This window comes from Ictalurus furcatus, chromosome 8 (genome assembly GCF_023375685.1).
Source record: "Ictalurus furcatus strain D&B chromosome 8, Billie_1.0, whole genome shotgun sequence".
NCBI classification, from domain to species: domain Eukaryota; kingdom Metazoa; phylum Chordata; class Actinopteri; order Siluriformes; family Ictaluridae; genus Ictalurus; species Ictalurus furcatus.
In genome coordinates, this window is record NC_071262.1 from 7,026,850 (window position 1) to 7,052,801 (window position 25,952).

The following is a 25,952-nucleotide window of genomic DNA, read 5'->3' on the forward strand; positions in this document are numbered from 1 at the left end:
GATGATGTTCAGTGTTACTCGTCATCATAATGGCTTCTCTGCAGTATTTACACACTTGTTCGGTTGACTGAGGAGATGAAAAGCAGTGTGAAAGTAACTGTTGCACGGTATAGATGCATTTTGGACTTCCTGTAGTTTTTATTCCGATTGTATTACACAACTCCGAACAGGTCACTCGCACTATGCAAATAAATATTTATTCACAGTCGCACAAATTACTTCAGTCGCAAATGCGAGTGAAATGGTCGCACATAGAGCCCTAAGTTTATCTGCAAAGTTTTTTCCTGTTCGGCGTGATGATGTTTAATTTCCCTGACAACCTCTGTACTGCCATTTAGCATCATGTTAATGTCATGATTTCCCCTCGCGCAAGCGCTGGAGCTCACAGCGAAACTGGCAGCTCGAGCGTTAAAATGCTACTACCGTTTCTGGGTTTTGGCATTACAAAATGACGTCATCCCTGCACCGCTCTATGTGAGTGGCTGTAAGTTTAAGAAGCGCTTGATTTGAGTGGAGAAAACAGCGGAGTTTTCTATGAGGGGAGGACGAACTTTAAACGTCAATATCGCAGTCGATCATGTTCAATTAATCGTGGGCAGTCAAAATCGTAATCGCGATCGATATCCGATTAATTGTGCAGCCCTACTATCGTGTATATTTTACTTATATATTTGGAGAATTAAAAGGTCTACCCAATTTATATCTGAACAAAAGGAAACCGTTTAACTAGTAAACAAAGAATCGTATATTTAACAATGCACGGTGGCGCAGTGGCTAGCACTGCTGCCTAACAGCTCCAGGGTTCACTATACAATCCTGACCTTAGGTTAATGTCTATGTGGAGATTCACATGTTCTCCCCATGCATCCCTGATTTACTTCCTTTGGGTTCTCCGGCTCAGGATACTGAAAAGGAATAGATTAGTATAATTTGTCATGTTGTCATTATCTATCTATACTTTGTATTATTGAACATGTACTGTGTATGTGGAGTAACACCACCATCAATGACTGTAATATCTGTTTATAGTTGTGGGCTAAACTTATTGCATCATTGTGCAGACTATTTGATTGTTTACTAAATCATCAGTAATCACAAATATAAATAGACTGCTAATCAATATAGAGCCACACTTGTATGCGAAGGAGAGTCGGAATTCACCACAGCATAAATGTGATGCCTACAGCAGCTGGCAATAAAACAGTAGTAGTAATTTTTGCATGTTAACTGTTCGGTTCTTCTTCTAGTCGGTAATGACCTAAAGTAAATAAATCAAATCAAAAGCAGTTTTCTCACAATGCCAATTTTTTCCGATACACACCACGTTGTAACCACTGCGTGACAGAGCCCCCCTCCCCTCCTTAAGGCTCCTGAAGCACCACCAGTTGGAGGGACCCGAAGCAATAACGACAGCGAGGCCCAAGGGAGAAGCGTCCCCAACATCCCCAGCCGAAAAAGGGAGCAGTGCTGTGCCACCAACAGGGGTGGGTGGGAGAGTAAATTCATCAGCTAGGGTGGGCGGGGGGACGGACGTCCGTAAAGGGACCATGAAGTGGAGTGATATCCTCATCGGAACACAGAGGCGGAGCAACATCCTTGGCAAGACAGGGAAGTAGGGCAGTGACCTCAGCAAGGCATAGAGGCGGAGCGACATCCTCAGTGGAACAAAAAAGCTGAGCAAAAATGGAATTTTCAGAGCCTGGTTCAGAATGCTCAAACTGTCAAAACTCACATACACCTGCGTGCACAAGGCCTGAAGCACCTCTTCTCTCCCTCTCACTGTGTCAGTATACCTGTAACAGAGACTTTCACTTCATCTATATCTCTATCAATGCCACACAATCTCTCCATCCACCTCTCTACCAATCTACCAGCCGCTCTCTAACTCTCTCTCTCTCTCTCTCTCTCTCTCTCTCTCTCTCTCTCCATACAGTGCCCTCCACTAATATTAGCACCCTTGGTAAATATGAATGAAGAAGGCTGTGAAAATTTGTCTTTATTGTTTAACCTTTTGATCTTTTGTTAAAAAATTCACAAAAATACTCTGCTCTCATGGATATCAAATAATTACCATGATCCATGTATTCTAGTCCTAGTTCATGATGCCATGTATCCTAACAAAATGTCCAGGTCCTAAACATTAAAGAGCCACCACCATATTTTATGGTCAGATGAAACCAAAATAGAGCTTTTTTGGCAATAATCGCCAAACGTGGTTTGTGCGCACACAGAGAGGTAACCATATTGAAAAATACCTCATCCCCATGAGGTTTTTTTCAATATGGTTACCTCTCTGTGTGCGCACAAACCACGTCTGGCGATTATTGCCAAAAAAGCTCTATTTTGGTTTCATCTGACCATAAAATCCGATTGCATTTGAAGTTCCAGTAGTGCCTGGCAAACTGAAGATGCTTGAGTTTGTTATTGGATGAGAGTAGAGGCTTTTTCTTGAAATCCTTCCAAATAACTTGTGGTGATATAAGTGACTTTGGATTGTAGTTTTGGAGACATTCTGACCCCAAGACGCAACTAATGTCTACAGTTTTTTGGCCACTCAAACCATCCTCTTCACAGTGCATTGAGACAATACAGACACACCTCTTCCAGGTTGATTCATAACATTTCCAGTTGACTGGAACTTCTTACTTATTGCCCTGATGGTGGAAATGGGCACTTTCAATGCTTTTGCTATATTCTTATAGCCACTTCCCATTTTGTGAAGCTCAACAACCTTTTGCCACACATCACAGCTATATTCCTTGGTCTTACCCATTGTGATGAATGACTAAGGGAATTTGGCCTATGTGTTACCTCATATTTATACCCCTGTGAAACAGGAAGTAATGGCTGAACAATTTCGTGTTCTTAGTCACCCAGGTGTACTAAAAAAATTTAAAATATCAGTGTGAATATAGTTCAAATATATTTTTTTCTCATATGAATTAACAGGGGTGTCAATAATTGTGGCACACATATACTTAATAATTTTTTTTTGATAATCCTGTGTTATGTTTTTTAATTGTTTTACGTAGCATTTTTGTGAATTTTTTAAACAAAATATTAAAAGGTTAACCAATAAAGACAATTTTTCACAGCCTTCTTTGCTCATATTTACCAATGATACCAATACTAGTGGAGGGCACTGTATTTCTTTTTTATCAATCTACCTGTATCACTCACTCCTTCTGTCTTTCTACTAATAAAACTCTCTTTCCAGCTATCTGACTTTCTCCCTGTATCACTCTATTTTGTCATCCATCTTTCTACTAGTAACTGTCTGTCTTTCTGTCTGTCTGTCACTCTTTCTATCTTTCTTTCATTCTTTCCTTCAACTTAAAACTATCTTCAAGCTTATGAAACAGTTTCAAACTTTCAAGCCAACATCAAAATTTGTTGTGACGAACTTTGCTTATCTATATCAGTTACAAACAGTTCTGTTAGGTTGGTTTAACCTTTCTAAGAAGCAGGTATGTTGGAGCTTGTAACGTTGCTCAAACATACTAACATTGCATTAGCTTGCATTAACATTACATTAGCTCGGATGTAGGTCTTATTTAGTTCAGTGGTTAGTGTGTTGTTTTATATAGCGCCATGGTCCTGGAGGAACATTGTTTCATTTCACTGTGTACTGTACCAGCTGTATATGTTTGAAATGACAATAAAAGCCACTTCAACACAAAGCTTACAAATACCACACTTTAACAAATCATATTAATGTAACTTACCTAGGCCTCAATTAATGCAAAAATGAAGATGAAGAAAATTGCTGTATACTGGATTAATGGCTATGAATACTACTCAATTCAGCATGCAATTCAAGTTTGAGTAAATATATCAGGGGCAGATTATTTTACTTAAAACTGCTGACACGACTCAAAATCAAAAAGAAATAGTAGAAGATAATTGATATGTTAAATTTAGTGTAAACTTTGGGAAGCCTATATTTGAATATATTCTGATATATTAGTAGATTTTTCAAGCAATCCAATTAATGAATTCCAACATTAGTCACTGATTAGCTCAAGAATGCTGCTTTTATCTTCAAAATCGTTTTTCTGCCGTGGTAGAGTTGAGACAGGCAAAGTATACCCATCAATCTCGAGCCACTCCAATTTGACAATAACATCATATGACACTAATGAACATGCATGTCAATGTACACACATATTGATCAGTACACACAGTTGACTTCAAAATGCAATGTATTTATTCGGGCAGCGCAGGAGGGGGCGCTGTATATCTAAATGATGCTTGGGAGTGGTGAGCAAAAACCCAGCCCTCCTTTACATTGGTCTGCTGCGCTCTTCCTGCACCAAATACAATCTGTACATCCTGCACGCGCTGTGAAGAAATATGCTGCGCGCTCGCACTCTACAGCGCCAATGTGCGGTGTGACGTCACTCCCCCCGAGATGAGGGCGATCACTCCCCGCAGCATCTCCCACTAAAGCACGCTGTACGAGAACTCTACTACAGCGCGAATAACAACATAAATAGCGTGGAATATGACTACGCGACTTTGCAGCTTAATTGTAGCCATTTTGTTGTCTTCAAACTAAACGCTGTCACAGTGAGAGGTGGCGTGCTGAAATCGCTTCAGTCAGCGCGGGGACAGACCGGTCTTTCCATTTCTCAAGGATTTGATGTCACGTTATGGAGACAATGCTACGGTTTTTGTTTTTGTTTTTTTTTAAACCTTATTCGGGGTTAACCTTAATCCGGGTGCTTTTGTCGAGCTTCGACATCAGTACTGCTTAAACATTGCCTCGGATTATTGGATGTTAATTCTCTCAGCACAATGAGCGGTGAGTAGATACTGCGATCATTCTGATGCGAGACTGCAGTGCGATGATTAACTTTCTGTAAAGGAACACCAATAAGCAGTTTATAAACTGAGGTGAAATTACAAATAAAATTGCACTGGAGAGAAAACAAAAGCACGTTATTAGTAGCCATCGTTCACTCTATATGACTTTCCTCTCTGTCTATTCTCAGCTTGTAACAGAGCCCGTACTTTTTTAGTTCAGAAGTCTTTCTATTTTAGAGTCACACGGTGACTTGGTGGTGGCTTAGTAGGCACGTTCGCCTCACACCACTAGAGTTGGATGTTCGATTCCCGCCCTGTGTGTGCGGAGATTGCATGTTCTCCCCTTTTTGCGGGGCTTTTCTTCCCCAGTCTAAAGACATGCATGGTAGGCTGATTGGCATGTTCAAAGTGTCCATAGTGTGTGAATGTGTATGTGATTATGCCCTGGATTGGCACCCTGTCCAGGGTGTACCCCGCCTTATGCCCCATGCGCCCTGGGATAGGCTCCAGGTTCCCTGTGACCCAGTAGGATAAGTGGTATAGAAAATGGATGGATCCAAATTTGGGGGCTACCTTAATTTAAAAAAAAAGTTTGCTGTAAAAGTAAATTATTGTCATTTTTAGAATCATCGTATATTTTCTGTTAACTCAATACATTTTAACGAGTTAGTAATTAGTGTGATCTTCAGCCAATATCACCTGAGTTTTCCCCCTAAAGAGTATGTCTTTGCTTAAACAATATATATTTTATTAAGTCTAATGTTATTTCGGCACATGATTACTCATTGAATATGGTCAGAACCAGGTTTAAGGGCAAATAACATTGACCAAAATCACTTTTTGTCTTATATTGTAATTGCTTAGGCATTGCTCAGTTTTATTTTGGTACAAAAAAATGTTAAAAATAACAGGCAATGATTACATACATACTGTATGTAAACACTTACTGTATATCATACTTTACAGTCTAGTGACTAATGATCAATACTCTGTTATTAATCAGAATTTGGCAATATTCTAGTAAGTTTTGAGTCATGTAAACCCCTGAATCCGATTGCTCGATTCAGATTAGGACAATATTCTGATTCCCCAAGTTCAGATTCCTACCCCTAGAATATGCCTGTTTTAATCCGAAATTTGTTGCATGTAAACACCTTATTCAGAAAATCCACTGAAAGGAGAAATATGTGCATGCACAGTCTGCAAGGACTTGTGGTTACTAACAAATGGTTAGCTGTAGGCTAGGTATTTAGGAATGGCAACTCAGGCATACTTACAGCAACCATGTATACAAGAAAATTCCGATGCCTGTACACTTGTAAACATCATATTCGAAATATGGCTGTAACCGAATATAGACAGAACAGAATTTGATGTAATCATAGTCAATGAGGCAAAACCCAAGCATACACCTGAGCAGTTGAAGGTTAAAAGCCTTGTTCAAGGGCCCAGCAGTTGCTGTCATGGGATTTGAATTTACAGCCATCCAGTTAGTTGTGTATCATCATAACCACAGATCTACCACTTCTCTCCCACTTCAGAATGAGGGAGTAATTATTATTAATTAACTAATTATTGCTGATAGTTGTATTTTTATATTGTATTTTCTCTTGAATGATGCTATTCTTGGCTCTGTTTGGCTCTTCCTCCAACATTGGCTAATGTTTGGTTTGTTTTGACATCACATGTCTGGCATATCTGTAATGAGATGCTGAATTCCATTCTCAGCTGATTCTGGCCTGGCCTATCACACTCAAGAGAGAACATGGTTTCTGGTTAAGCAGTAGCAGATTGGAGCTAACCTGAAAAATTTACTCTGTTTAAGGCATCTTCCCTCTCAGCTGATGTAAAGACTGTCACTAGCCTGCGGTTGAATGAAAAGCTGCTTAGGACAGAAGGCAAGGGGGAAATGTGTCAGTCCTCTGGCTTTTGGCAAAAAAGGAACATTCTAACAAATGAACAGCTCTGCTTGGTCCACAGAAATATGACATTGATGTATTTGTATTACTTTGCAGAACATAAAGCATAACAGAGAACAGAGTGTAGGACTGAAGAAAAAAAATTATGTGAACCCCTACTACTCTGTCCGGCCTACTACTTTGACTTTATATTATTTATTTGTTAAACAAATGGTTATATTGATTACAATTTTTTTCTTTCTGTGCCACCAGTCTCTCTTCATTTCACAAATGAAAGGTTCAAATTCCCACTCTGCACAGCTTTTCATACAAGCAGGTGAAACAATTTTGTAAAAAATAAATACATTAATAATAATAGTATTAATAATAATAATTGCACATACAAGAAAGGGCTGCAATATTTTAGTACACTCATTTTACTACTGCTAGAATTGTTATTAAGTAGAAATGATTGTAATGCTGTGGGCATAATGCTGAATTAAATTCACTTATTGCAAGCCCCATTAACTGAGAATGTCATTTCAAAGTGTCATTCACCAGACCTTAACCCAATTGAGCATGCATTTCACCTGCTGAAGAGGAGACTGAAGGGAGAAACCACAAAACAAACAACAACTGAAAAAAGCTATAGTACAAGCTTGGAGAAGCATCACAAAAGAAGAATGTAACATTTTGGTGACATCAGTGGATTGTTGGTTTGATGCAGTTATTGCAAGCAACGGATATGCAACCAAAAGGCTCGTCCTTGAGCTAACAGAACATAACTCATTTTGTATGACCTTGAATCAGCTGGTTTGAGTGATCATTGAGACAATGGGTGAATTTCACTTCTGCCACATTAATCCTACCTCCGATGAACCAATACTTATGTACTTTCATGTCGGATTCCCATTGGTATGCTGGTGCAAACTGCTGGTGCAAAGTATCTGAGTGGCAAACATTTCCTGTGTCATATTTATAAAAATCTGAAGACATCCTGAACAAGCAGCATTATCTACATGTTTTCGCATAAAAGTTTTTTTCATTCCACCCTTGTCATTTGTATATTACTTTGATGAGACTGCATATAGGAACTTTCATGCTTTAATATTAAGTGCACACAGTTAACTCTGCTCTGCCTTGTTTACAATGCACCCTCTCATCTCTGGCTGTGTGTCTCTTCCACTCTCATATAATCCTCTTTGACTGTAATCTTCTTGGAGTCTTCTCAGCTCAGTGCAGAAATAGCCACAGTCCTTTAAGCCCAATGGTTATCACCTTACACCTTAGGCTGGTAGTCAGTGGTCCTGTGCTAAATATTGCTCTTCATTACCAAAGTGCTAAACAAGCTTATCTGGAGTGGTTTTATCTTTTATAATTTCCTGAACACATATTGAGAATGTAAATTATAAAAAATAAAAAAAGTGACGGCAGATCATAATTTGTTATACATTTGTTGTCAAAATGTCTCAATTTAAAGTCTAAATTAGTCAAATTAACATTTTATTAAATTTAGATGCTTTTGTGTAATAGATAACATGGATAACTCATTGTCTGTTTTCAGTAAGACTTTCAATTCAGTTAAATTCTGTTTTATTTGTATAGCGCTTTTAACAATGGACATTGTCCCAAAGCAGCTTTATAGAAATATATAAATTCAGGACATAGATTTTAAATGTGTGAATTTATCCCTAATGAGCAAGCCAGAGGCGAAGGTGGCAAGGAAAAATTCCCTGAGACGATATGAGGAAGAAACCTTGAGAGGAACCAGACTCAAAAGGGATCCCATCCTCATCTGGGTAACAATAGTGTGATTATAAATAAGTAAATCCCTTCTATAAATATGTGAATACTACATGGCCAAATTTGGTAACCAGGAAAATTCATTAAAGTTTTTTCATGAAGTCTGTTGTGTTGTACTTCTTCACTGTTCACTGATGGAAACTTGAGTGCAAAACTGTGGCAATTGCAATCCTAGCCATCATAGCATAACTGTTCATATGAATTGAGGTCCAAAGCCATCATATGGTTTTTAAGTGGTACTATCCTCAGCAATATCAATGATCTTTAGGCTGCACCATGTGGGGCCATCCTCAGCAGCAGCATGTGACTTCCAATTGCTAAGAACTCCAACCAGAAGTAGGGCATCATCAGGATGGATCAGGCAGGTCCGGAGAGCAGAAGGGGTCAGGATCACTGGCATCTCAGGAGTATCATGTGTAGCTCGAGAGAAAGTGAGAGGGAGAGAGGGAAAGAGAGGGAGAGATTATTAGGTATGCTTATTGTTCCGTAATGGTGAAGGACAATGTACTCTGCAAGCAGGGACTCTGGCAAGAATAGTTATGACAGCATAGTTAAAAGGAAGAGCCAGAAGGTAACCCCAACATTAACAAACCTGGGTGAATGCGTGAAAGTGGGGGTGGGGGGGTGACAGCATCCAAACATACCTGTTCACCACAACACTCTATGCCTGTGAGCCCTCTAGATCTGCTCCTTTACCTAAGAAAAAAAACTATTCACAAAAAGCTTGACTAAACAAATATGTTTTCAGCCTGAACTTAAACACTGAGACAGTGTCTGAGTCCCGAGCACTAATTGGAAGGCTGCTCCATAACTGTGGAGCTTCTGTTGCATCTGCACCAGATAATTAATAGTACTAGAATTTTTAAACATCTGTGCAAGAAATTGTGTTTATTTAGAAGAAAAACTCAGCTGAACTTGGAGGAAGTTTGGGACTGACCCTAAGTCTTACGTGTATTGTATGAGTCCATATGAAAACTCGGGCAATTAGGGACGTTTAGATGTAACCATCGATAGCTCTGAAGTAGGGATGGGTGATATGGACTTAAAACTATATCACGATATTTTCTGGTGTTTATTGTGATAACAAAATCAGTGATGATATAAAAATAGTACCATTCACCCCTTTTTTTGGTTACAAGTGACAGCTGCATGCAGTCTTGCGAGACTCAGAAACACAAACATTAATCTAAAAGTAAAACTGATTTTCTGTAACCAAACCAGTTCTAGATTGTAGAGGTAGCTCCTCATTTAGCGATAAACTCCTCCTCAGCTTCATGTCTGCCTTCCACCATACTTGTTCTTATTGAAGACTAATTCTTACTGTGGGGAGAATTTCTACGGTATATCGCAAAAGATTAGATATCGCCCATCCCTACTCTGAAGCTGACCACTGCCTGCATTTTTCTCCTTCAGCAAAAGAGATGATAATTTCACCAAATCCTCAGTGTCCCTTGATGTACCATTTTGTCATAGTAGTATGACATTATTCTCTAAATATTATGACTTTATTTTTCAAATATTGCAACTTTATTCTTGAAATTGATTGATTTATTTATTTTTAAACAATGGCCCTAAAATGGTGTGTTAATATTCCTATATATGCGCACGTGTGTATAAAAAACTTACAGGCCAGTCATTATAGGAAAAACTAAGTACGTATTCTTGTACACTATTTGTGGGAAATATCCAGACACTTTTCAATACCATTTTAGGATACCACCTTTACAACAAGCCTGCTTACGAAATTCTTTTGATAGTACAAATGCCCCGGAGTTGTCCTGAAGTATTTAGAGCTCAACAGAGAAATGACTGATTAAATTGGATATAAAAGTGTTCAATTAGTACCTACATCTCTTATATGTTACAGAAACTGCATGCAGTACTTGGAGACACAGAATGGAGAGTTGTGGCTTCTCTCTCCCTTTAAAGTATGCTGTATTTGTGTGTTATTTGTGTGTAATTGACTAATATTGTCACAGATCGGTCAAATACAGAATGCAAAAACAATGTCAGCAGTCCAGGTCCAGAGACTGCCAGAGGAATATTGCTAGTATTGCTAGTCTCTGTGGGAGCATGATCATATTAATGGGTCATTGCTCAGTGGCTTTTTACAGAGTCAGTGGAACGTAGTAGTGTTTTTCAATACTTTGAAATTTGCCAAATGATTTGTTGAGCATAACACCTGGTGTCTTTCAGTATTATGCCTATATAACTGTCTTGTGGACCGAGTGCCTATTTATTAGAATACACTAAATGTTATTCACCTGGAGTTTAACAGGCATGTCAAATAGAGAAACGTGCTTCATCAGTTTTACATTTAGTGTGCTTCTGAAATTAACACATGTACTTGATTTGTATTAATAATATACAGCTACTTATCAGCAACTCAGTGAACTATGAATAAAAATACATGTGTTGTATGCATCTTTTTTTCAATCATAGGCCTGCACATAAGTGAAGCATAAACTATATCAGAATCTACTGAAATCACACACATGCATCACATATGCATGACTAACACTATGTAGGTTACTAATGAATTAATCAGAAGGGAAATATCTTGAAAATAACCAATATTTACCTTTATCTAGAATCTGACTGGCTGCCTAACCAATTATGTTAGCTACTGGAATAAATGCTTGTCTAACCTGACATTAGCAAAAGCCATCTACTTAAACATAGCCAGTGCATGCGAATCTTACCTCAGCATGCTTTTTCAAACTCCACGGAGTTCATGCCTTCTAGGGAGGCAAAGGAAACACCTCATTTTATCTTTGCTTACGCCAGCATATTGAAACATTTTACTGAGGTAGGGCGAGGGGTATTTTGAAGTAGAATATTTATTATAAATATCAAAATCAGGTTCCCAGATCAAACCAATTCAAAATAAAGACTTGGCACAGTGGTTTCACAATAACTGATTCACTTGCTGGCTTGTGATGCATTCTAAGGTCCCAAAGACACACATGGGTATTTTCTTTTAGTACCTATGCTTCTTTAACCTTAATTTCTGCTAGAATTTACTTAATGTGGCATCTCTACTGTTCCCAACAGTACCTCATCAACAGAGCTGCTATGGCAACGAGCCCAGCCCTGGACCTATCCGCTGCTTTCGCTGCAGAGAGGTGTGTAAAGGGGAGGTTGTGCGAGTGCAGAGCATCCACTTCCACGTCAAATGTTTCACCTGTCAAGGTAAGGAGTTGCTACTGTATTAGTGTTTAACTGATTTATTAAGCCTCATGTTTGATCCAATACATGCAATAGCTGTCCTATTAACCTTTACCATATATTTAGGTTTTACAGGAATACAATTTTAAAATGAATCTAAAAAATTAGCAAAATTACTAAAATAAGTATTTTTGGGAATCTGCACAAATTATCCACTTCACATACTTGGGGATCCTCCCAATGGCAGGCTTGCGTTTACACAGGGTGTGAGTGCAAACAACACAACAACTGAAAAAGTAATTAAATTCTTAATTCAGTTTGTTACTCTTGGTTCAAAATTATTTGTATATAACTTTTGTAATATAATTTTTTACAATGTCTTATGTTGATTAGAGAAACTGAGCCTAACAAACAAGTTAATTTTTTCCCCACTGTGTTCCTTGTTTGTTTGTTTGTTTGTTTTTAATTTTAGTGAAAAGTAAATGGCAGCTTTTATTAGCGACAGGTATTACAGGTTATAATGCACAGTATATATTTGGCCACTACTGTTAATTTGGATAATGGGCAATCTCTAGTTTTCTGTACAACTATAAGAAAATGCCATACTTTCAACTTAGCTCTTTACCTTGAGTGAGTAGATGTTTAAATAACCATTTTTTTCCTTGGCTGTGCTCTTGGGACTGTCATAGTGTTTGTGTGTGTCTGTTTCCCAGGCGTTCTGAAGCAGAGACATGTTGAATAATGGGATCCTCTGCTCTTGCATCTTCCAAACATCATCATAGTGATGCTCCATGGTTTCAGACATGCTGTTATTTATCGTTGTTTTTTGCAGTGGTCAAGAATTAAAATTTTGGAAACTGAATAAGGTGGCCCGAAAATCATACGCATGCATGGCAGAGAATAATGCACACTGACATTTTTGAAGCCATCAAATCACCTCAGGTTGAATTTTGTCCAGTGTAACACATTGTTCAATTTAAATTTCATTAGGTATTAAAACAGTCAAATTGTAGTTGGAAGATTACAGCTTCTTTTATTGCAGCTTTGTTGTTTTGTGTGGCTGGCCATATATTCCAGTGTCTGTCTTCAAACTGCTTCTTCCATGCTGACATTGCATTTGAATGGTTGCTGTGGTAACTGTGTGAAGGGGCACCCTGGTTGGTGGTTAGTGTCAACAGTATTAAACCAATAGGAGTGTAACCACCAATGGGAACATTCTATATCAAAACTTGGAAAAGAAGTAAGGGTGCAGAGAGGAGGTGCATGGAGCAAAAGCAAGAAAGGGGTTGGGATTATAGCACCTTCCTACTGTTTTTACATGAGAAGTTGCCTTGGAACACATGAACTTGCTCAGCAATATCATTCATCCTCTTGTTCTCTCCTACTTTCTGTCCACCCTTCCCTCAATACTTAATTAATTTAAATGTATCTTTTATAAAAATGTATTTAGTAAAATGTATTTAATATGTTAACCCAGGTTTATATCATTTACAATGGATTTAATTGATCCCAAATTATCATTTTCCATATAGTGTGTCCTCTGACATCACAAGTTGATCAAAATATGGGAAATACAGTCTGAGACCAGTCTTACATTTCATTACTAATAATGACTCCAACTTTGATACAGTGCTGTGAAAAAGTATTTGCCCCATTCTGATTTCTTCTGTTTTTGTGTATAACTCATACTAAATTGTTTCAGAAATTAAAGCAAAATCTAAGATAAAATAAAGGCAGCCTGTTTACAGTTTTAAATGGTAATGTTATTTAGTGAAGCAAAAAAGTTATTCAGTACCAACTGGGCCTGTGTGAAAATGTATTCGCAACCGTAGTTACTAATTCCCCGGATCAATGAAACTGCACTCATAATGGGGTTCAGCTAGACTAGATGCAACCAGGCCTGATTACTCCCATCCCTGTTCAATCTAATCAACACTTAAATAGAACTTTTTCAACAGAATGAAGTTGGTTGAAAGGTTCACCTCTGAATGGCCCAGCAACACACCATGGCGAAGAAGGTGATTGAAATAAATCAGTCTGGAAAGGGTTACAAAACTATTTCAAAGGCCCTGGTACTCCAAAGGACCACAGTGAGAGCCATTATCTCCAAATGGAAAAACTCAGCATAGTAGTGACCCTTACAAAATTCCTCCAAGAGCCCATGAAATACTTCAATTCAATCCAATAAAATTTTATTTGTATAGCGCTTTTGACAATGAACATTGTCTCAAAGCAGCTTTACAGAAAATCTGTATACTGTGTTTATATGTTTAAGTGTGTGAATTTATCATTATTGAGCAAGCCAGTGGCAATGGGGGGAAGGCAAAACTCCTTAAGAAGATATGAGTAAGAAACCTTGAGAGGAACCAGATTCAGAAGGCAACCCATCCTCATCTGGGTAACAGCAGATAGTGTGAAAGTAAAAGAAAGTTCATTATGGTTTTTATATGAAGTCTGTTTGTTGATCTAGTCCACTGTTCACTAAAGGAGACTTGAATGCAAAATTGTATGTGGTAATTGTAGTCCTAAGGCCATAGCAGCAACCGTAGTCCCAGCAACCACAGCGAGAATGTCCATGTGCAATTGAGGTCCAAAACCATTCCATGGTACTTCAAGCTGTACCGTCCTAAGCAATCTCCAGGCTGTAGCCTCCAGTTGATGAGAGCTCCACCCAGAAGTAGGGCATCAGGATGGATCAGGATAGTCCGGAGAGCAGAAAGGGCAATCTCCGGCAATCTCCATAAAATCATGTGTGGCTTGGCAAAAGGAGAGAGGGAGAGGAAGGTAAAGAGAGGGAGAGATTGCTAGGTATGCTTACTTTTCCGTGATGGATATTCCTGTCTACTTTGCGTAAAAGAAAGTCAATTTGAGTAAACAAATATGTTTTCAGCCTAGCCTTAAACACCAAGACTGTGTCCCAAGTCCCGAGCACTAATTGGAAGGCTGTTCCATAACTGTGGGGCTTTGTAAGAGACAGTTCTTCCCCCTGCTGTAGCCTTCACTATTAGAGGTACCAACAAGTAGCCTGCATCTTTTGATCTAAGTAGGCTCATAGAAGAAAAAGTTTGCTTAGGAACTGTGGCGCGAGACCATTCAGTGCTTTATAGGTCAATAGTAGTATTTTATAATCAATGCGAAATTTTACTGGGAGCCAATGCAGTGTGGATAAGATAGGGGTGATGTGGTCATAATGTCTGGCTCTAGTAAGGACTCTTGCAGCTGCATTCTTTACTAATTGGAGCTTGTTTATGCACCTACTGGAACATCCAGACAGTAAGGCATTACAATAATCCAGGTGACGAAAGCATGAACTAATATTTCTGCATCATGTAGTGACATTATATTTCTTATCTTAGCAATATTTCTGACATGAAAGAAGGCTATCCTAGTAATATTATCTACATGAGCGTCAAATGAAACACTGGAGTCGATAATCACACCAAGGTCTTTTACTGCTGCACATGACAAACCGAAAGGCTATCCAGAGTAATTATGTAATCAGAAAGCTTACTTCTAGTTACACGGGGTCCTAGTACAAGTATTTCTGTCTTGTCAGAATTAAGTGAAAGGAAGTTAATAAGCATCAAATGTCTAATGTCCTTTACACATTCCTCAATGTCATTAAGCTGCTGTCTGTTGTCTGGCTTTGCTGAAACATACAACTGTGTATCATCAGCATAACAGTGGAAGCTAATTCCATGTTTATGAATAATTTGACCCAGAGATAGCATATATAAAGTAAAAAAGCAGTGGGCCTAAAACAGAACCTTGTGGAACATCAAATTAACCTCGGTATGCACTGAGAAGTTGCCATTTATATCTACGAACTGATAGCGATCGGTCAAATAAGACCTGAGCCAAGAGAGGGCGATTCCCTTAATACTAACAACATTTTGTAGTCTATCAAGGAGAACAGCAAGGAGACACAACCCTGATCAGAGGCCAGTAGTAGGGCATTTACTGCTTTAACCAGTGCTGTCTCTGTGCTATGATGAGGCCTAAACCTGACTGATACATTTCATGAACGTTATTCCTATGTAGGTACGAGCATAGCTGCTGTCTATATATTGGCCTGTAGTTGGACAATTGACAGGGGTCACGGACAGTTTTTTTAATCAGAGGTTTGATAACTGCTAATTTAAATGATTTAGCCAGTGCTAAGGGAAGAATTTATTATTTTTAGAAGGGGTTGGGTTACTCCTGGAAAAATCTGTTTAAAGAAATCTATAGGTAAGGGAGCTAGAATACAAGTTGATGATTTTGCTGAAGAGATTAATGAAGCTAGTTCGGACTCTCAAAGGGGATTAAAACATTCTAATCGATGATATGATATTGCTATATTATTATCTACAGGGTTAGTTATAAAACTGTCTGGTTTTAAGTTAATTGTCTGAATTTCACATCTAATATTTTTAACTTTACCAATGAAAAAATTCATGAAATCTTCGCTGCTATATCATGATTATGATTTTGTGCCTGTATCTGTGGTGTTTTTATTCCTAGTTAATTTTGCTACCGTGTTGAATAGAAATCTGGAAGTGTTTTTGTTATCTTCTATTAAGGTGGAGAGACAGACTTTTCTAGTATCACTAAGAGATTTTCTATAGTTCTGCTTCCATGCTGTTTGAAAAACTACCAAGTTGGTTTGACACCATTTATGTTCTAATTGTCGAGTAGTCTATCTTAAGGTACACATTTGATCGTTATACCAGGGTGCTGGCTTTTTCTCTCTAATAATTTTTGTTTTGAGTGGAGCCACCCTATCTAGAGTGTAGTGGAGCTTTGACTCTAAGCATTCAGTCGCTTGATCAAGTTCTTTGGGATCAGAAGTTTTTGGGCAGTGGTGGCTTAGTGGTTAAAGGTTAAAGGTTACTGATTAGAAGCTCAGAAGACTGCCAAGCTGCCACTGTTGAGCCCTTGAGCAAGGCCCTTAATCCTCAATTGCTCAGTTGTATAAGTGAGATAAATGTAAGTCGCTCTGGATAAGGGCGTCTGCCAAATTCCATAAATGTAAAAATAAATAAATAAATCAGACGGTGATCCAAATATAATTGATGTCTCTGGTAGGTTATTGCTAAAACTGTGTGCAGTAGCTCACGTGAATGTACGAGGGGCAAATATTATGATCAATACGCAATTTAAACAAGATGAAATAATGGTCTGAGACATCTAGGACTTATAATAATGGACTTATCCAGGAAGTCACAAAAGAGCCAAGGACAACATCAAAGGGACTACAGGCCTCTCTTGCATCAAAAAAGTTCATTACTCCTGTTCATGACTCCACTATCAGAAAGACAAAATGGCATCAATGGAAGAGTGGTGAGGTGAAAACCACTGCTACCCCAGAAGAACTTAAGGCTCATCTGAATTTTGCCAAAACACACCTTGATGATCCTCAAAACTTTTGGGAGAATGTTTTGTGGACTGATAAGTCTTAAGTGGAACTGTTTGGAAGACAGGGGTCCCGTTACATCTGGCATAAACCAAACACAGAATTCCACAAAAAGAACATCATATGTGTGATGTTGTGGGGATGCTTTGCTGCTTCAGGGCCTGTGCAATTTGCCATAATTGAGGGAAACATGAATTCTGCTCTCTACCATAAAATCCTAAAGGAGAATGTCTGGTCTTCAGTCTGTAAGTTGAAACTCAAGTGCAACTGGATTGTGAAGCAAGACAATGATCCTAAGCATAGGAGTAAGTCCACCTCTGAATGGCTCAAAAAAAGCCAAATTAAAGTTTTGGAATGGCCTAGTCAAAGTCCTGACTTGAACCAATTGAGAGGCTGTGGCAGGCCCTTACATGGGCACTTCATGCTCCAGTGTGGCTGAACTAAAGCAGCTCTGCAAGAAGAGTGGGTCAAAAGTTCCATCATAGCGCTGTGAAAGTCTGATCTCCAGTTATCAGAAGTGTCTGGTTGCAGTAATTACTGCTAAAGGTGCCATAACCAGATTTTAAGTTTAAGGGGGCAATTTGTTTTTCACATTGGTGATAGGTGTAAGATAACTTTGTTTTGCTTCAATAAAAAACTGTATTGTGTGTTTACTCAGGTTGTGTTTGTTTTATGTTGTATTTCATTTGAAGATCTAAAACTATAGATATACACAAAAACAGAAGACATCAGGATTACTTTTTCACAACACTGTACACAGTAACAGATCCGTACTATTTAATGGTGAAATGCCAGTCCATTGTAGGGCACCATGCACACACACATTTACACACTTATTCACACCTAGAGGCAATTTAGTGTAGCCAATCCACCTATCTGCATGTTTTGGTGAGGTACGAGAAAAGGATAACCTGGATGAAACTCACGCAAACACAGTGAGAACATATGAAACTCCACATAGACAGTAAACAGGGACCCTGGATCTGTGAATTGGCAATGCTACCCAATGCACCACCGTGCTACCCTGGGGTAATTATATCACAGTATTTACCAACGACTAAATACTGTGATATAATTACCCCAGGGTAGCACGGTGGTGCTATGTTTAGGATTTCCAACACATTCATCCAGGTTATCCTTTTCTCCTACCTCTCCAAAACATGCAGATAGGTGGATTGGCTACACTAAATTGCCCCTAAGTGTGAATGAGTGTGTAAATGTGTGTGTGCATGGTGCCCTACGATGGACTGGCATTTCACCATTAAATAGACTTTGTAGGTCAGAGTGTCCTGATTTGAAAGGAGGTTACAGGGTGTCAGGTTCAAGATGTGATGCTCTTTTATTTTTTTAATTGATTGTGAAAATATGCTAAAATGACAGAAACGAGAAAAAAAAAAAACTTTATAGCAGGGAGCATGCCCTCGGGTGGATGCCTGTACCCCTACACACTGGACTTTCAACAGGCAGATCTCTATAGACAGATTGTTCGTATCCCCCACATTCGCCCGTTCTTTGATTATTCATTCTGATGTGGCTGTCTTTTTCTCTCTCTGTGTTGGTTGTCTTGTTCAGACTGAGCCTTATTAACTAATTGTGTGGGAGTCAAGAGAACACATGTTTTAGTGGATAACAAATGTAATTGTGTTTTTTTTACTCACAGTAGATTTTGGTTCAGTGAGACTAGGTCCACATTGTCAGAATACATTAATGTTTATTTGTTCTTACACAGACCCATTTCTAGGAATAATTTTAACAAGCTAAGGGTTCAGAGGAATGTGTTACACATGGATTGAATGCCTTGCTGTTTCCAAAGACAAGCTGATGACTTATGTATGGATGATAAAAGTGAGGCAGTCACCTCACACAGCATTTTTTTTCTGTGATATCAATCTATCCTTACATTCCTTTGATCCCTTTTAAGATAATGCAAGAATGCATATATTTAGCTGCTCCCCCCCCCCCTCACTGCTATTAGTTAAAAGCTCCACTTTAGTAGGAACAACTGTACCCCTGCTCATTCATGCAATTATCTTGTCATCTGGCAGCAGTGTATAAAATTATGCAGATGCAGGTCAAGAACTTCAGTTAATATTCACATCAAATCAGAATGTGGAAACTGGGGTTTGAGTATTTCAGAAACTAATGATCTCATGGTCTCTAGTGTTGACACAGAATAGTGTGAAAAACAAAAAAAACCATCCAGCGAAAGGCAGGTTTGCAGGTGGAAACTCCTTAGGATGTACAACGTCAGAGGCCCAGACTGGTTAAACCTGGCAGGAAGCCTATAGTAACTTAAGTAACCACTTACAACCACAGTAAGCAGAAAAGCGTCTCAGAATGCACAACACATCGAACCTTATAATAATATAATAATACTAGTATTACTATCTATCTATCTATCTATCTATATATATATATATATATATATATATATATATATATATATATATATCTATAAACGGTATTATTATTATTATTATTATTATTATTATAACTAGGGATGCACCGAAATGAAAATTCTTGGCCGAAGCCGAAACCGAATATAATGAAAAACTTGGCAGAAATCCGAAGGTCGAATACCGAACACTTTTTTTTGTGTTTTTTTCCTTTATTTTGCCATTTTTTTCACCACTGCATAAATTAAATAGTCAAAATGTGCTTTTCAAAGAAAAAAAATCAATTACAAAAACTACAATTTCAAAATATTTATTTGACGATGAACATTTTTTTTTTATCATTCCAGCAGGCATAGGCTACCAACAAGGCACAATATAACTTTAAATAAATAAATTAGTAAAATAAAAATATTTTTATGTGATCATCTTTGAGCCCCCCTTGAATAGACTATGGTAGGCCTATAACTGACTGCTGAAAGAATGTAACACTCTGAAGCCTACAACAAAATTGCATTAAAAAGTGCATTGACAAGAGTGCAAAAAATGGTTATATTCGGTTATATACGGCCGATTATATTTGGGATATATACCGCTCGTGTCCCTGTACACCTCGCGAAGTATTATAGTATATATAGTATAGTTAGATACATTGTTAATGTTATGTTCCTTGATAGATTTAGTTAGTTTAAATGATAGATTAGTTCATTTAGTCCCCGCTGGTTTTTCCGTTCCCAGTCCATAGTACTTGTTCATGTTTCTTATTTTGTGCTGTGACCCTGTTTTCTGTGACCGCGACTTTGATTCCTGCTTTGCCCTGTTTATGCCTCTTTGGCACTCACCTGAAATCTTTGCCTGTCTTGACTACGTTTTTTGGATTACAATTTGGATTTGTCTGCTTGCCCTTAAATAAATACGTCTTTACCTGCTTCCGTACTCTATTCCCTTACGTCTCGCGACCTGACAGAAACATGCTCCGGAACAGAAACAAAAACAAACGCACGTGTCCACAGTAAACATCTGAAGAGCACGTTGCGTCATCAAAAACGTCATTGTTCGGTCAAATTTATTCGGCCTTTTCATTTACAGCCGAACACCGAAAGTCCTTTTTTTTGCTATTTTCGGCTGAATAATTTCGGTTGCCGAACATTCGGTGCATCCCTAATTATAACTAATAATCGTTTAATCGTTGTTACCAGAAAAGTCAAGATTGCTGCGTGTGTGTGTGTGTGTGTGTGTGTATATATATATATATATATATATATATATATATATATATATATATATATATATATATGGCTGCATCTAACGATTATTTTCATAATTGATTAGTTGGCAGATTATTATTTTATTTCTTCTTCGATTAATCGGATGGGGGGGGGGGGCAAACTTCCAGTCGAAAAGTCAAGATTGTTGTGTGTGTGTGTGTGTGTATATATATATATATATATATATATATATATATATATATATATATATATATATATATTAGGGCTGCATCTAACGATTATTTTCATAATTGATTAGTTGGCAGTTTCTTTTCCTTCTTCTTCGATTATTCGATTAATCGATTCGACTTCCAGTGCCTTTTTTTCATTTATTTAAACTTAAATCCACAAACTGAGTATTACAAATATAAACTTAAGACTAAAACTTTACACCACTGTTTGTCCAATTATATAAGACTGAAAAGAACCCAATACACACAGACACACACCAGAATATATATTATTCATTTAGGACTGTAGTTTAATTCCGTGCTTTTTTTGCATCTATAAAAAGTAATACATAAATACTATATATATATATATATATATCCCTGGTTGATTGGTAGAACCTGTCATTCCCCAGGGATTGGTTCAAATACCACTGGTACAAATACCAGGTTCACTTACATTTTATTGTTGGTGTGACATTTAATTTGACTCTCTGAATTATCTCTGAATTAATTTCAAATAAATACATCAATGAACGATCGTCAGCTCAGCTAACATGATATTTGTGAATGCACGGGAATAACCAAATTGATTAATTTTAAAACCTCTCATTTGAATATGTTTTGATACATTTAACAAAAAATATATATGTAATATTATTAAAATATTTTAAAAAAATTTCCTACGGATAATTGATAATGAGATTTGTTGATAGCAATTTTCATTTTCATAATCGATTATTGATTTTATCGATTAGTTGTTGCAGCTCTAATATATATGTATCTATATATCTCTCTCTCTCTCTCTCTCTCTATATATATATATACGTATATATATGTGTATATATATATATATATATATATCTCTTCTCTTTCTCTTCTCTTCAGCAGTTCTCGGCCCACTGCAGGGCGTAGGCCTCTGTTGAATTCCGCCACCAACTACGATCCTGTGCCCTTTGTTGCCAATTGATTCCAGCGAACTTTCTGATGTCATCCCACCTGGCCTTAGGTCTTCTTCTTGGGCGTTTGGCTTCCAGTGGAGTCCAATTTAGGACTGCAGATGTCCATTTTTGGTCTTTCATTCTTGCTACGTGTCCTGCCCACTTCCACTTTAATGTTTTCACCCTTTTGATTATGTCCATTACTTTGGTTTGACTTCGCACCCACACACTAGTCTTATGGTCTAATAGCGATATGTTTAGCATGCGGCGTTCCATGCTTCGTTGAGTGACCCTTAATTTTTGAATTATTTTAGTATTTGAGGTCCAGGTTTCACATCCATAGGTAAGAGCAGGGAGAACACAGTGATCAAACACTTTTCTTTTGAGAAATAGAGGAAAGTTGTGTTTGAAGATGAAATTGAGGCGGCCAAAAGTTTGCCATCCTGATCTTGCCCTCCTGTTGACTTCGTCAAGGCCATTCAGTTCCATTGATATGTTTTGTCCTAGATATATGTAACTGTTTACTTGATCCAATAGTTCTCCCTGTATTTTAATTGGTATTGGTTGAACCCTATTGTTGAACATAACTTGGGTTTTTTGTAGGTTAATTTTTAACCCTGATGATTTGCTTGCTTCATTTAAGTCTAGTAGTAGTTGTTGTAGTTCTTCTGGGGTTTCTGAGAATAGAATTATGTCATCGGCAAAACGTAGGTTGGAGAGGTGGGAACCATCGATCTTGATTCCTTTGTCCTCCCAGTCGAGTTTTTTGAAGATTTCTTCTAGGCAGGCCGAAAAAAGTTTGGGCGATATGGTATCTCCTTGGTGGACGCCTTTTTGTATTTTGATTTCCACTTTATCATCATTTAACTGAATTGTAGCTTTTGCATTTTTATAGATTTCGTTCAGGATTTTTATATAAACCGGATTGATCAGTTGGTTTTGTAGGGCCTGAAGTATTGAGCAAGTTTTGACAGTGTCAAAAGCTTTTTCATAGTCGACAAAAGCCAGACAAAGTGGTAGATTAAACTCATTGTGGCGCTCAATGACCTGTTGAAGGGCTTGTATGTGATCTAATGTACTAAAATTTTTCCTAAACCCAGCTTGTTCCTATGGTTGTGCAAAATCTAGTGACGATTCAAATCTTTTGTTGATGATTTTTGTGAAAATTTTGTAAATTATAGATAGAAGGCTTATTGGACGGTAATTTTTTAGGTCTTTAGCATCTCCTTTTTTGTGCAGTAGTATGACATCGGCGTTTTTCCATTGGTCAGGTATTGTATATTTGTTGAGACAGGTAGTAAAAAGTTTAGCAAGTATTTTAACTATGGGTTCTCCACCTGCTTTCAACATTTCAATTGAGATTTGATCCAGTCCTGCTGCTGTTCCATTCTTAGTTGTTTTAATAGCCCAATCAACTTCTTCTGCTAGTATGTCAGGGACAATTTAAAATGGATTGGGTAGGTCGGGTAATGGGGTATCATCATTATACAGATCTGAATAGAATGATTTTATTCTATCCATCAACTGTTGTTTGGTTGTTGTGTGGGAACCATCTTCCAGTTTCAGTGATGGTATAAGTTTTTTTGGCAAATATGAGTCGTCTTTTCAGTTTTTTCAGGCTGAGATTTTCTTCTAGGGTTTTGGTGATTAATTGAGTATTAAACCTTCGAATGTCTGATTTGATGCATTTCCTGACTGTTTTGCACAGTTCCACATATTCGATTTTGTCAGTTATTCTGGATTGTTTCATTTCTCTTCGCTTGTTCATCATTTGTTTGGTTTTCGTCGATATCCTTGGAGTTTATTGCATTTTGTAGGTGGAGCCGTCTCATGTGCAGCGTCTAACAGGTTTTGAGTGATGAGCTCATTCTGAGATGAAATGTCCATATCATTTAATTTTTCTAAAATTTCAAATCTATTGGATAGTTTTTGTTGAAACTCTTTTTGTTTTATGAATAATTGTTCTGCACTGACTTTTGTTGATACTTGTTGAGTTAATTTTGTTCGTACTTTGTGGTAGTTTATTCCTAGGTTAGCACGTACTAGACGATGGTCACTCCCTACATTGAATCGGTTGATAGGGCAGCAATCTTTAAAGATATCTTTTTTGTTTGATAAGATATAGTCGATTTCGCTTTTTCCTCCCTTTGGGTTTTCCCAAGTCCATTTCATTATTGGTTTCTTTTTGAAGAATGAATTCATAATGTAGAGCTGCTCAGAAGCACAAAATTCGACTAGTCTGGTTCCTCGTTCACTGCTTGTTCCAAAACCATGTTGACCAGTAATTTTCGTCTCTCGATGATCGCCAATTCTCGCATTGAAATCTCCCATTATTATTTTGAAATGGTTTGTGGTATTATTGTGGTGCATACAAATATTTTCATAGAATCTTTCGACCGTTTCATCATTATGACTAATAGTTGGTGCATACACCTGCAGGATTTGCATTGTATATCTTTTGGTTAGCTGAACCGTGAGTTTTGATATTCGATCTGATATTCCTTCAAATGACACCACATTGTTATTGGGTCTTTTGTTTACTAGGAATCATACTCCATTAGTTCTATCTGATGTGTTGCCTTTGTAGTAAAGGATATGACCACTTTTCAGCTTCAAAATTTCTTCATCCTTGCGCCGAATTTCACCCAAACCTATTATATCCCAATTGATGTTTTCAAGTTCAAGCATTAGTTCTTCGAGTCTGTCATTTGTTCTCATAGGTCTAATATTTAGCGTTCCTAGGTTCAGAGTCTGTAAGCAGCCTAAATGTACCTGGCGATTTATAGCACCCTCTGACATTGAGCTTTTCTTCCCACTGCCGTAGGTAGGTGCTCGCTGGCCTCCGGGGAATAAGGGCCATGATTTTGTTTGTGTCAGCATACAACAGGAATGGACGTCAATTCGCCGCGCTTGTCCAATGCGTATTGGCGAATGGATCAGATTTAGTCTGGTGCTTCAGCTTTTACCTATCTGCCTTGGGTGGCCCTTCTGGGAGTATGTACTCCCGACAGCATAGCTCTCAGCGTCATTAGCACATGCAAACCCTTCCGCCCTCTATAAGGCACTGATCCATTGTAAGGGATAGATATATATATATATATATATATATATATATATATATATATATATATATATATATATATATATATATATTTAGAATAATTGTAGTACATATTTTCGCTGCCTTGCCTTTAGTGCTATGCAATTTGTGGCATATCTATTTTAGTCTTCACCATTAGTAGAGTCTGTGGATTCATACAATACATATTTCTTCCTAAATCTAGTTTAGTTTTTCATGTCATGAAGAAAGGACATGGGTTATATAGAGATCACAATCAGCATGACCAGGTGAGCCCACTCACTAATTAACCCTCTCCTTCATCCCCCAATCTCCCTGTCCCATTACAGTCTTTGCCAAAACCAGACTCCGACTGCCATAATATTGTCTTATATTAAGAGTGATGCAGTGGCACAGTGATGCAGTAATGCTGACTCCTCACAGCTCTAGGGCTGCAGGTTCGATCCTGCACTTGAATTTCTATTTTTGTGCGGACTTTTGCATGTTCTCATCATGTCAGAGTGGTGAGAGATATAGAGATATAGTAGAGATATAGAATCCATTAGGCCCAACATTACTCAGCTGTCCTGCTCTTTTGTCCTTTTTTCCTCCCTTCTCTATTCCTTGTTTCACACAACAGAAAGCATTGGTGTGTAACTAAGTTTGACAAGTTGTGTTTTATTCATTAATTTGAAATGATATATTTGTCAAGCAGTTGATTTTCCTGTTGGACTGACTGCTGTATGAGTAGGCATTAGCTTTAGGGCAGAACGTATCAGCACATGAATGTATGAGGGAATGTGACTAGGATTTAGTGAAGCTTAGAAATGTTTTCATTCCACTTCTGCTCTGTGCTTCTGCTTTTATCTCTCTCTTATCCTTCACTTAGCTCTCCATTATAATTTGCTTCTTTTTTTCTGTACATTAAAAGCACTGGATTAAAACTAACTAATGTTCCGTGCATCAGAAGTTGAATGAGATGAGTATTAATCACTGTGATTTGCTTCTTATTTAAAACCATTTAAGGTTTATATAACTACATTTTCATATCCCCA

The 25,952-nt window shown here is 37.8% G+C and overlaps 1 protein-coding gene across 2 annotated transcripts in view; it reads left to right on the forward strand.

Annotated features, from left to right (window-relative positions):
* The first annotated feature begins 3,926 nt into the window (after window positions 1-3,926).
* The window catches only part of ablim3 (actin binding LIM protein family, member 3), a 109,538-nt gene continuing 87,512 nt past the window's right edge, over window positions 3,927-25,952 (forward strand). For both annotated transcript variants that reach the window (XM_053630458.1, XM_053630457.1), the window contains exons 1-2: window positions 3,927-4,804; window positions 11,562-11,699. In XM_053630458.1, coding sequence (XP_053486433.1) covers window positions 4,798-4,804; window positions 11,562-11,699 — 145 coding nt within the window. In that variant the 5' untranslated portion in view covers window positions 3,927-4,797. The remainder of the gene's footprint in view (window positions 4,805-11,561; window positions 11,700-25,952) is intronic.